Source organism: Lactuca saligna, chromosome 3 (genome assembly GCF_052625555.1).
Source record: "Lactuca saligna cultivar CGN05327 chromosome 3, ASM5262555v1, whole genome shotgun sequence".
Lineage (NCBI taxonomy): Eukaryota > Viridiplantae > Streptophyta > Magnoliopsida > Asterales > Asteraceae > Lactuca > Lactuca saligna.
Genome location: NC_136419.1, coordinates 145,968,082 through 145,982,072, shown reverse-complemented (window position 1 = coordinate 145,982,072; position 13,991 = coordinate 145,968,082). Strand labels below are relative to the sequence as shown.

The 13,991-nt window shown below is 42.3% G+C and overlaps 1 protein-coding gene across 1 annotated transcript; it reads left to right on the top strand.

The window, feature by feature from the left end:
* Nucleotides 1–272: 272 nt before the first annotated feature.
* LOC145036064 (uncharacterized) lies at nt 273–1,520 on the top strand. Its single transcript, XM_078984544.1, has one exon. It carries the CDS (start codon nt 273–275, stop codon nt 1,518–1,520), a length of 1,248 nt encoding a protein of 415 aa, XP_078840670.1.
* The last annotated feature ends 12,471 nt before the right edge of the window (nt 1,521–13,991 follow it).

The window sequence follows — 13,991 nt, the reverse complement described above, 5'->3', positions numbered from 1 at the left end:
CACTGCCTTTCGTGTGTTTGTCTCTGTGTTTAAGTTAGTAGGATTAAAACTAGTTGGTTTTACACACATCATAATTCATGTAAAACTATTACTATTAATGCAATGTTTTGTTGTACTTTGATTACTATATGCATGTGTTGTGATACTTGACATGACGTCATCCACCCCAGAACATTTCTGCCATTCCGGTTTTGGGGTGTGACACACACACAAAGGGTAAATCATTAGGCAACCATGGAGAATGTTGTCAAAATCAATCCAGTTGCCCAATGATGAAATCCATGGTTTGGAATGTTAGAGGATTGTGCAACTCCTCTACTAAAAAAGAAGTGGTGTTAATGTTGGATAGAAATGGGATCTTGATGTGTGCTCTCTTGGAAACTAGAATTCGTATTTCTCGTATTACCAAAGTCTGCCAGAGTATGAAAACAAGTTGGCAATGGTACTCAAATGCTAGCTTGTGTAGTAGAGGTAATAGAATTGCTATTAGCTGGGATCTAGTGGATTGGGATGTTTATGTTATTCATAGCTATGATCAAATCGTGCATTGTAGAGTTCATCCTAAAAACTCTAACCATACCTTCTTCACATCCTTTGTTTATGTTGAAAATAACTACAGAGATAGAAGAAAACTTTGGGATTATTTGCGAACTCATCACTCCCTTGTCAAAGATGTGCCATGGTTAATTGTGGGTGACTTTAACCAAGTTCTTAAACCGAGTGAATCTACCAGATCAAGTTCTTTTGATAGCTTAATGACTGAGTTCCGGCAATGTATTGATGATATCAATCTAGTTGATGTTAACGTCATGGGTCTCTACTACACCTGGAACCAGAAACCTCATGGGAGTGGCGGGCTCCTAAGGAAACTTGATAGAACTATGGGTAATACCAATATCTTATCTATGTTTCCCAGACTTCATGTTATGTACAAATTGTATGGAATTTCGGACCACTCTCCTGCTCTTATAAGTTTTCCTATTGGAAAACCGAAAAAATATTATGATTTCAAGTTTGTTAACAACATTACCAATCATCCCAAATTTCATGATACTGTTCAAGCGATTTGGCATAATAGGGTTGAAGGTCACACCATGTACTCGGTTTTTCAAAAACTAAAGAAGCTCAAACCCCCCATACGTAAGCTTGGTCAACAACTGGGAAACCCATCTTGCAAGGTGGAAGCTTTGAGAACTGAGCTTGAAAAATCCCAAGAACAACTTGATCATGATCCAGAGAATGAAGAGATTAGTTTAGAACATGCGATGTACATGAAAGAGTTCACTAAAGCCTTATGTGAAGAAGAAAGTCTCCTTAAAAAATCGAAACTTATTTGGCTCAAAGAAAGAGATAGGAATACCAAATATTACCACAAACTCAAAAGAGAAAGACAAAGCAGAAATAAAATTAACTCCATCACGGATGGTGAAGGTGTGGTGGATGGAGCTGATAAGGTCACTGATATTGCCATTGCACACTTCTATGACTTCCTTGGAAAGGCTAGAGTTGTCGACCTATAGTCTCTCCTAATGACCTTTTCAGAAATACTTTAACGAATGAGGATGCAAACTGGATGGTTAGGCCAATTGAAGATGAGGAAATCAGACAGGCCATATTCGATATTGGGAACGACAAAGCTCCTGGTCCGAATGGGTACACTTCTACCTTCTTTAAAAAGGCCTGGAAATTGTGGGGATTGAAGTGAGCAAAGCAGTAAAAGAATTTTTCCTCAATGGTCAGCTCTTACATGCTATCAACCATACGATCTTGGCCCTGCTCCTAAAGAAGGAAGCTCCTATTTCAATGAAGGAATTTCGCCCTATATCTTGTTGCAATGTCATTTATAAATGCATTACAAAAATCATCGTGACCAGGATAGCCCCTTTTCTTCATAAACTGGTTGATGTGAACCAATTTGCCTTCATTCTGGGAAGAGCTATAACTGATAACATCCTCCTTTCTCAGAACTGATGCGTGGTTACACCCGTAAACATGGCAGCCTCGGATGTGCTCTAAAAGTGGATATCCAAAAAGCGTACGATACTGTGAACTGGAATTTTTTGGAGAAAAATCTATGGGGTTTCAGCTTCCACCATAGAATGATCCAATGGATAATGAAGTGTGTTTCAACCACTTCTTACTCTATCAGCATTAATGGAGAAAACAAAGGGTATTTCATGGGGCAAAGGGGGCTAAGACAAGGCAAAACAATGTCGCCCTATCTATTTACACTTATCATGGAGGTCTTTAACCTTATGATCAAAAGGCGTATACAATAGAATCATAAACACAAGTATCACTGGAGGTGCGGGAAGCAAAAACTAACCCATCTTTATTTTGCAGATGATCTATTAAATTTTAGCCATGGGAGCATTCAAGAAATCCAGGTGGTCAAAGATTTTTTAAAGGAGTTTCAAGCAGTATCGGGCTTGACCCCTAATCCTCAAAAAAACTAGATTTTTTATGGCATGATCAATGATGCTTTAAAAGCCCAAATCTCAAATATTTTGGGTTTTTCCAACATAATGTGAATACATATGAAACCATCATGGTTGCGGTTATTATAGAAACGGCCTCCTTCCTATAAGGAGTTCAAACATACTTTGTATCACAAGGAAAAGCTAACGTTGATTTAACTCAGAAGAAACTTTAGGATTGAAGAGTCTTTGACGACTTAAGAACTTGGTAATAATCATAAAGGTAAGAATCAAGTTGGCTCTAATTCAATAAATATGGTAGAATGTGATGGATCAAAGAATTCTAACAAGTCTAAAAACTAAAGTAAGTACAATCTTCCAACAAAAAGTCTAAAATGGTATGTTTGGACTGTGGAAAACCTTGTCATTCATGAAGGATTTTTGTGTTTGAAAAGTGAATAAAGATGTTGGTCCAAGTGGATCTAAGGATTCAGAAAAGTAACAAGGTCAGAATTCTAATTCAGTACATAATTTTAATTATCTTTAGAATTGTGTTTTAATAAATTTTAAGGTATTTTATGTATAGGATAAATCACAATTTGTCTTCTTTTGCGATTGAAATAGGCATGAAAATATTTGAGTTTTCATCCCCTTCAATCCCCCACTTCACTTTTGACAGTTGAGCCATATCAAGATTTTCTGCATATTGAATATCTCACAAAGCATTTATAAATTGAACATGATTTTGGAAATCATATATTGTAGCCGCGGCTTGCAAAATATGTTCATTCGAATCAACAATTCCCTTAGTTAATTGGAGTTTTTGAGACTGACTAGTAGTTCTACAAATATTATTTCAAGTTTTCGGATTATTTTTAAGAAATTATAATTTCTTTTTAAATATAACCTTAGGATTCACCTCCCCTTCAACTACTCAATGTTGGTTGTTTGTATTACTAATATTACTAAGGTGTAATGGGATGAACTTGTTGACCGATGTAATGTTAATAACTATTGAATAAGTATGCTCAGTGCAGTGTCCATACTTGTTTGAATTTATTCTAATTTAAAGTATACTAGTATTTAGGGGCAAAGTCCTTGAAGCACGTGGGTCTGAGCGCAATGCCTATAGCAACGGGGTCCCAGGGGCAGAGCCCCTGGTTGGTGTGGAATCTATGGGTTTAAACCTAATTTTTTTTACCTTGATTGTTGACTTGATTTTATTATAGTTTTATGTGGTTTTGTAACCGCTTATGATAGTTTTTGGTAGTTTCAGACCATGGGTTGTCACACCCCGAAACCGATGGCGGAAAGTTTTTTTTGTAGTTTCAGACCATGATTGTTGACTTGATTTTATTATAGTTTTATGTGGTTTTGTTCCGGGGCAGACTCCACGTTGAGTATCAAATCCAATGCACATAGTAAGCAAAGTAAACAACCATTACATTACATATTAGAATTTACATATGTTCAAAAGTAAACTGTTACTAGTATCATACATATACAATATATGAACAAAAGCAAAGATAAATTCTTCTAAACGCTTCGTCTTCTCCAAAGGATGGCAGTGTACCTGTCTAATGCTGACCTGAGAATACAAGCAGTTTGAAAATCAGCATAAAGCTGGTGAGTTCATAAGCGATTTAGTTTTTGAAAAGAATGAGTTTCTTTTTTGGTTTTCTGAAAAAGTTGTTATCAAAGAAAATCCCATATTTTCTTATGTAAAAATAGTTTAGTTATCATTTGTTACTAATTCGATTACGAGTTGTATGTTACCCCATGAAAATCCCATATTTTCCTAATAGTTTAATTAGCCTTTCTTTACTTAATTCGTAGTTTAGATTTCGATGTACTAGAAACTACCACACTTAGAGTATTAGTTAAGTATTCTGATATCTATCCTACATTCGAATGTTGATTATCTATTATACTTAGAAGTATTTTCGAATATTTGGATTCACTCAGAAAAGTATATTCACAGTATTTTCGAAGTTCTGGTGATTTCCAACAGAGTACATTAGATGTATCTTCGAATCTCTGCCGACATCCTAAGGCGTATGTATTCGAAACTCAGTCGATGTCCAGAGGCGTACTTTAAAATTTATTTTGAAACTTTGGTGACACTCAAGGCGTACACTAGTTGTATATTCGAAGTCTTGGCATCATCCAAAGGCGTGCTTTCGTATTCGTATTCGTATACCTATTCGTATTCGTATTCGTATTCTTATTCGTATTCGTATTCGTATTCGTATATCTATTATATTCCTATTCATATTCGTATTCGTATTCGTATTCGTATTCGTATTTGTATTCATATATCTATTCTATTCGTATTTGTATTTGCATTCGTATTCGTATTTGTATTCGTATTTGTATTCGTATTTGTATTCGTATATCTATTCTATTCCTATCGTATTCGTATTCGTTCCAAGGTGTACTTTCGTATTATTATCTGATTCTAACTGTCCTTTCGTATCTACGGGAAGTTATATCAAGAACACTTTAATACTTTAAGATTCATGCTTTTAACAATAATGATATGGAAATTCATTTGTGAATTATAACATTTTAAAACGAGTTTCACAAATAACATGAAGGTTTACTCTGCATATTGAACGATTGGTTAATACAGTTTTCCATGCTAAAAGCATACGAAATATGAAGTGGATCAAGTAAAATCATAGGTTTGAGTCAAGATTTCCTTGTACTTTTGCTTGTATCCCCCCCTGAAAACATTGAAAAACATCGAAAAATGGTAGGGGTATGAACTCACCGGTCGAGAAGCGTGTCGGATTGGATGCTATGTGTCGGTTCGGGGCTTGATAATGCGTGTGGTTCCTATGTAATGTGAAATGATATACAATGGTATCTAATTAGACTTTAAATCACTAATTAGATATGATTATACACTCCAAGACGCGAAAACACTTCGAATCAAGTGTTTGGAGTGACCCGGGTGACATCTAGGGACGTATAAGGCTTGGATATGGAGTTTACTCCTCAAGAGTAAACAGATAAGAGGGTTTACGACCCTAATGACCGATTCCCCATGAGTTTATGGCCATAAACTCATGGTGGGGGTGATCTATGGTGCTAAATGGTCTTATTTCACTTGGAAACATTGGCTAGGATCAAATCTAGGGCATAGAAATGGATTAAACTCACATATGGACCATTTAATGGAGTTTACGGCCTAAGAAGAAGTTCTTGGGAGGTTTACAGCCGTAAAAATCCATGAAGGTGGTTTTGGCATGATTTAAGTCCCTTAACTTGATTGTGGTTGCTTCTAGACTCATTTCTAAGGCTTATGGTGTGTTTAAGTGGCATCTTAATACATAAAAATGAGTTTAAGGTCTAAGAAGATGAGTTTACAGTCCAAGAATGTTCTTGGGCTGTAAAATCAAGCTTGTCCCCTTTGAGTAATTTTTGGAGCATTTCTTGAAGGGTTATAATGTTCTATACTCTCATGGAAGCCTGTTGGAGGTGTTTAGGGGAAAACTAACACATTAAAATGAGCTTACTCCTCATGCATTGGTGTTTACGGTCAAAGCATGTGCTTGGGGCCGTAAACTCATGTTCATGCCCCAAATGATGAGTTTAAAGTGTTCTAAGTACATGCAACTAGGTCTTTAAGTAATATCTAAGCTCCAAATGAGGTTTGGAAGGGTTTTATGTCACAAACCCCCCTTTTTCATGTGTTCACGATCTAAGGAGGGTCCAAGACCGTAAACACTTGTTTATGGTCCCAATCCTCATATATTTCACGAATTTGAAGGCCAAAGGTGTTATACTAGGAGCTAGGATAGTTACCTTGATGTTTTGAAGCCTGATTTGGATGTTTTTGGCTCAAAATCGGATTTTAGAGAGAGAGTAGAGAGAGAAAGTAGAGAGAGTGGAAAAAAGCTTCAAATGAGGCTCTCTCAACTTTATATATGCTGAAAGTTTGGGACACGGTGGAATTCTACCCGATACTGTCGTCAAGTGAGGCTTTTGGTCGTACCCGATTTAATTATTTTATAACTTGATGGAAATAAAACTAAAATTTTTCTAAATAAAATTTGGAACGTTTCCACGAGTTTCTAATGCATTTGGACAATTATTAAATCATTTTAACAAAATCAAATAAATGACTTAATTTTTGAAACGAACGGAAACAATTCAAGACGAAGAATTTTTAACGACGGAACGGGTTACGACAATGAAATGAACTTCGGGTTGTCACATTATCCCCCCATTAGAGGGAATTTCGTCCCAAAATTCAAATATTAAGATACAGTTCATGAATTGAAAAGAGATATGGATGAATCTACTACTTCAGGTCTTCACGCTCCCAAGTGAAATCGGGTCTCCGCTTGACATTCCAGCAAACCCTCACTATCGGGATACGACTTTGTTTCGTATGTTTGATCTCTCTATCCATGATCTCAATTTGTTCTTCCATGGGGGTTCAGTCTTTCGTTGATTTCGGTCTCATCAAATAAATTACTAAAGTTTCATTGGGTAAACGCTTCTAAAGATTCGAGACGAGGAAGACAGGATGGATACTACTAAGTCTTTGAGTTAGTCGAAGTTTGTAGTTCACGGTTCCTATTCCGGTTGGGATTTTGAAAAGTCCGATGTACCACGGGTATGACTACTTTGTTTACTACACGACCAGGAAAAATGGTTTGACCGAAGGGCACCATAACTAACTCGTAGTGACCATATCAAGCCCTGATCATTGTCTCTAACACATCATCCACACGGAGGTTTGGCTACGAGGTAGTTTCAAGAATTAGGTCGATACGATAATTGATTAGACGTTCGGAAGGAATTCTTGGGAAATATTTAGGAAAGACATCATGGAAAGAGTTGTAGACTTCCCGTTTCCTGATGATTACACGGACGAGGATTACATGGCACTCCCTTCAGGGAAACTTTTTAAGCTTTGATGCACTAAGTGATGCGAAGGTTGGATTTAGGTTTGTTACCGAAGATCATGAGAATTGGATCAGAGGAAAGATTTAAACGAATGACCTTCTCGAAACCAAGAATAACAGCATGAATGAGACCCGTTCATTACATGCCAATGATAGCATCAAAGCATTTCATGAAAAGTTTGCCATTTGATCGAATGAAAAAGAATAATCGTCCGGATTAAGGATACAACCTATAGGTATGACGTTAGCGTTCCCTTTCTCACTGGTTAGCCATCTTGACGGTACACATTTCTATTACTAACGAAGGATTAGGTTTAGAAAGGTGTTTGAATGGATAGATAACAAATTTTCTTTCAGTACTAGAATCGAAAAAGATCACAGGCATAAGATTCATCGAGGAGGAATATACCTGTGGCAACGGTGGGGTCGACGACTGTCCTTTCTTGTCCTATAGTTAAGACTCTCCCAGTATTACCAGATGTTAATGCCTTAGGGAAGTTTCATTTGTAATGTCCAACTTCTCCACAACTGTAATAGGTCTGACCGATACCAGATCCAGAAGCTTGACTAGTTAATTGAGTTGGTGCTCTGCAGCTTCGTGAGAGGTGACCTTCCTGTCCACAGCTTTTACAAAACTTTGCACAACAAGGGCCAGGGATACAATGGTGGTAACTGGAATTGGTTACACCACGGAAGGATACTGGCATATCCGGTGATAGGTGCTTGGGCTGAGGAATCAACAACAGAAACAGCAACAGGGGTAGTGGCATCGTGGACTGCCACTATCTGGTGTTTCTTCGAGGGCTCCGGGGAAGACTGACTCTTCTTCTTCTTCTTCCAAAACTTTCTTTTCTCGCCACTCTTTTCTGTAACAGCCCGGAATTTCAGGTATTTCTTTAAATTATTTTTGGGGCACATTTAAGAGGGGACTCGGCGAGTTGGTGCATGACTCGCCGAGTAGGGCCATGGTCTTGGTCGCAGTCGCAGATACGCGACTGGACTCGACGAGTCCAAATAGGGACTCGGCGAGTCGACGCTGATTCAGCTGAACCCTAGCCGTTTCAATTCTGAATCGTATATAACGATCTTATGGCCGTCATGTCGCGTCTTTTGGCCGATTGAAGATACCTTGGGAGTTTGTGGGCTTCTGGAGCAAGAGTGAGGACTTGAGGAAGCTTGAAGAGATTGTTAGACAAGGAGGAGCAAGGTGGTGATCAAAGGAATCGAGTACTGGAGGTTTGGGGACACAGGGAACACGTTTCCAGGTAATCTTCGGATCAAAATCTGTAGCTTTTACGTTGTATGCGAATTTAGGGTTTAGGAAACCCATTTAAGGAATTGTTAGATTATAGTGTTGTTATAAGTGTTTAAAAACCCCTGTAATAGTATATGTGAAAGTCCAGGAAGCCCCATATCTATATACTTCGAAATCATGCGAAATACAGGAGGCAGCGGATTGACTGCATGGCGAGGACTCGCCGAGTCCAATGATCAGACTCGGCGAGTAGCTTGAAGATTCACTAGAACTCGCCGAGTTGTTCTTCAGACTCGGCGAGTAGCTTGAAGGTTCACTAGGACTCGCCGAGTTGTTCTTCAGACTCGGCGAGTAGCTTGAAGATCTACTGGAACTCGTCGAGTCGTTCTTCAGACTCGGCGAGTGGAGTCAGGGTGTCTATACTCGCCGAGTTGCCCTTTGCACTCGACGAGTCCGGTCAAGATTGACCGTTGACCTGTATATAACTTAGTAGGGTCAGTTGTCTTGTTTGATAAGATCATTAACAAAGGTATGTGGTATTATAGGGAACCTGCGGATTAGCGGATCGAGTGCGAGTAGCTCGAAGGGTTTATAGCTTGCATACTATGAGGTGAGTCTTCTCACTATACTTCACCCGGAAGGGTTTGACTGTGAGACCGGAAGGTCGTATGTGTTATATTCATGCTATGTCTAGAGAGGTAGATGCTTTATATGTGATGTATGCTTATATGTGATGTATGCTTATACGGGCCGGAAGGCGAGACTTTATGTGATAGAAAGGACGGTATGATGTATGACTTATGTGTTATGTGTATTATGTTACATGTGTTATGTTTTATACTATTATGGGCCGGAAGGCAAAATACTATGGGCCGGAAGGCAATTTAATACGGGCCGGAAGGCGATATGTTATGGGCCGGAAGGCGATTATGTTACGGGCCGGAAGGCAATGTTATGTGGACCGAAAGGTCCGGGCCGGAAGGCGTATGTGGGTAAGTCGTATACTGGGGAACTCACTAAGCATTTATGCTTACTAGTTGTGTTTATGTTTTTCAGGTACTAGTGATGACCGTGGGAAGGCGCCGGCGTGACGCGTACACACTGCCACTGCTGAAGATCCTGGAGATTTATTATTTATATTTTTGAAATAAACTTGGAATAAACCCTTTTGTCGAATAATGATGTTTTGTTTTAAATGAAAATTTTATTTGAAAATTTGAGATGTTACAATTGGTATCAGAGCCTTGGTTTGAGGGATTCGGGTGTACTTTTGGGTGCAACTGAACTCAGACCGGGGATTTGAGGAAAAACCTTTTCTTTTAAATAATAAGGACACAATATTTTATAAATGGTAAGGCGGTAAAACAAGGATGGAACAGTGTGTACGAGCAGCCAGCGTCCGAACGGTAAAGATCCCCAGAATACCTTACGATGTTATGTTATGTACTGAATTATGAATTGTTATGCATGCTAGAAGACTAGGTATACATGATAGGACTAGATTTGCCTGTTTTGTGATGCCTTAGTCTAGGGAGATTGCTTATATGAGATATTTGGTAGCGTGCAAGTAGATAGTGCATACTAGAGGTAGAGTACTCATTATTCGGGATTTGGGGAGGAAGATTTGGGACGAATACTGATACGGTGTGGTCGGTAGTATTGGGCCCGTACTACCGAAGGCACCGGATCAGTGGAAGACTCAAGTAAGAATCCCTGGAGATCGGAGACTGGGTAGGGCGCGTATCGAGTACAATTGTACTTGGTGGAGTCTCTGATGATTTTATGTTGTATTTCAGAGACATCATGGTTATCACATGCAATGGGGCGAGTTCGAGCGGTGCGAGTGACGAGGAGATTCGTCAGATTATTCAGGAAGAGGTAGCTGCGGCGGTCCGGGCTGAGATCCCGGAGATGTTTGGGTCTATTAAGACCACGTTGATGGAGGAGTTTGAGGAGCGGTACGCCGCACTTACTGAAGCTGCAGTTGCTGCCGCTACCGCAGCGGTGGCTGCTGCCAGGCCGCAAGGGGGTGATTCATTACTATTCAGGGAATTCAGCAACACGAAACCCCCTGAATTTGATGGGACGCAGGATCCGATTGCAGCTATGAGGTGGATCGCCGACATCGAGGGGTGCTTCTATACTTGCTCATGCCCGGAGCACTTGAGGGTACGGTTCGCCTTGAATCAGCTCCGTCTGGGAGCGAAGGATTGGTGGAAGTTCGTGACGGCGAACTTCACTCAGGCAGAGATTTCGGCGGTGACATGGGGGAGGTTTACGGAGATGTTCAGGGACGAGTACGTTCCCCCGGTAGAGAGGGAGCGATTGATTCAGGAGTTCTTGACCCTTAAGCAGGGTACTGATTCCGTGGCAGTGATCACACGGAAGTTTCATGAGAGGGCAATGTTCTGCCCCGAGCTGGTATCTACAGAGCAGTCGCGGATGAGCCGCTATTTGGGTGTTTTGAAGAGGGAGATCCGGGAGTTTGTGTCAAACTCCACCTATCGTACTTTCACTGAGCTTCAGGCGAACGCCAGGAAGCGCAAGATCGAGTTGGAGACGCAAGCGAGGGAGGAGGCTGAGTCTCGGCAGGTGGATCGACGACCGACCCAGTCTGAGCCGGCAGCCAAGCGGACTAAGTTCGCTGATTCGAGGATGGGAGGTTCGAAGGGTCGCACTTGCGCGAAGTGCGGCAAGAGTCACGAGGGAGCGTGTCGAGCTGGTGGTTGCTACAAGTGTGGCAAGGAGGGACATATTGCCAGGGATTGCCCTAAGGGGTTTATGGTTTGCTTTCACTGCAACCAGACAGGCCATCGGAAGGCCGAGTGCCCGCAACTTCGTCAGGGAGCTACACCTACTACCCGGACTACTGAGACCCGACCGACGAAGGTCGAGGCCCCGAGGGCTCGCGGGAGAGCCTTTCAGCTGACTGCAGAGGAGGTCCGCGCTGCGCCCGATGTTGTGGCAGGTATGTTATCATTCACGTATTTAATTAAAGGTCGAAATGTTATGCTTATGTTAATGTATGTGTAGGTACTTTCCTTGTGAACTCTATGCCTGCTCTAGTATTATTTGATTCGGGTGCGAGTAGATCGTTTGTATCGTTAGCTTTTAGTCAGCACATCGGCATTAGTCGTGAGCCGTTACGTCGGCCTTTGAGCGTTTCTATTGCGGCTGAGAGGGTGATTTGTGCTACGGAGGTTCTTAGGGGATGTGTGCTAGAGATCTTCGGGGTCGCATTTCCGATTGACCTAATTTCTATTGCGATGGGTGATGTCTGTGTCATCGTAGGCATGGACTGGTTGAGCCGATTCAGCGCTGTCATTGACTGCGAGCGTCAGCTGGTGACTATACGAGACCCTAGTGGGGGAGTTCTTACGGTATACGGCGAGGGTACCCGTTCGGGATCAGCTTTTTGTTCGGCCGCTAGGGCGAGGCAATGCCTACAGCGGGGATGTAACGGTTTTGTGGCGTATGTGATGGATACGCGGGAGAGTTCCGAGAGACCGAAGACATTGAAGGAGGTTCCAGTGGTGCGCGAGTTTCCAGATGTTTTTCCCGAGGATTTGCCAGGAATACCTCCTGCGAGGCAAGTGGAGTTTGGTATCGATCTAGTTCCAGGGGCTGCGCCTATTGCGAAGGTACCTTATCGTCTTGCACCTCCAGAGATGCAAGAATTGTCCTCGCAACTTCAAGAGTTGTTGGGGAAGGGATTCATTCGGCCGAGTAGCTCACCGTGGGGAGCACCGATTCTGTTCGTCAAGAAGAAGGATGGTTCACACCGGATGTGTATCGATTACCGGGAGCTGAATAAGGTGACAGTCAAGAACCGCTATCCGTTACCGATGATCGATGATCTATTCGATCAGTTGCAAGGGGCATCTTGGTTTTCCAAGATTGATTTGAGATCAGGGTACCATCAGGTAAGAGTGCGGGATGAGGACGTCCAGAAGACAGCCTTTAGGACGCGGTATGGGCACTACGAGTTCGTGGTGATGCCTTTTGGGCTCACCAATGCCCCAGCAGTGTTCATGGATCTCATGAACAGGGTATGCAGGCCGATGCTGGATCGGTCTGTGATTGTGTTCATCGACGACATTCTGGTGTATTCGCGGTCTAGGGAGCAGCATGAGGGACATTTGAGGGAGGTCCTTGAGGTACTGAGGTCGGAGAAGCTATATGCAAAATTCTCCAAATGTGACTTCTTGTTACGGGAGGTTCAATTTCTGGGGCACGTTGTAAATCAGGCAGGGATATTGGTCGATCCGGCCAAGGTGGAAGCGGTGATGAGTTGGGAGGCACCGAAGTCACCTTCGGAGATCAGGAGTTTCCTTGGGTTGGCGGGGTATTATCGAAGGTTCATTAGGGACTTCTCCAAGATCGCGGTGCCACTTACCAAATTGACCCGAAAGGGTGTTACATTCTCTTGGGGACCCGAGCAGCAGACTTCCTTCGAGACACTTCGTCAGAGACTGTGCGAAGCACCAGTATTAGCTCTTCCGGAAGGGATGGAGGACTTTGTCGTATATTGCGACGCATCGATTTCAGGACTGGGTGCAGTGTTGATGCAGAGGGGCCATGTGATAGCCTATGCATCGAGGCAGCTGAAGCCTCACGAAGCGAGATATCCCACGCATGACTTAGAGTTGGGGCAGTAGTGTTCGCCCTCAAAATTTGGCGTCACTACCTGTACGGAGTTCGTTGTACCATATACACGGACCATAAGAGTTTGAAGTATTTGATGGATCAACCCAACCTAAACATGCGTCAGAGGAGATGGTTAGACGTGGTTAAGGATTATGACTGTGAGATCCTATACCACCCAGGCAAGGCTAATGTGGTAGCTGATGCATTGAGTCGTAGGGCGGAGAGTACTCCATTGCGGGACGTATGTTTGAGATTGACGGTGATGACTCCGGTATTAGATGCTATACGTGGGGCACAGGCCGAGGTTGTGAAGTCTGGGATGCAGAAACAGGAGCGGGTCGTCGGGTTGATTTCAGAGTTCGTTACGGATGGGCGGGGACTTCTGGCATTTCAGGGTCGGATCTGGGTGCCATTCGTGGGCGGTACGCGTGTTACTTTGATGGAGGAGGCACACAGATCGAAATTCTCGATCCATCCCGGTGCTACGAAAATGTATCTGGATTTGAAAAAGGAGTACTGGTGGCCTTGCATGAAGAGAGACGTTGCCTGGTTCGTTGAGAGGTGTTGACCTGCCGTAAAGTTAAGGCTGAGCACCAGAGACCGCACGGGAAGTTGCAACCCTTGGAGATTCCTGAGTGGAAGTGGGATCAGATCACGATGGATTTCATCACCAAATTGCCGAAAACTGCCAGGGGAGTCGATGCGATTTGGGTGATTGTGGATAGGCTAACAAAGAGTGCACACTTCCTTGCC

Excerpts from the sequence above, each read along its gene's own strand:
- LOC145036064 (XM_078984544.1), top strand. The coding sequence starts at position 273 with ATGAAATCCATGGTTTGGAATGTTAGAGGATTGTGCAACTCCTCTACT.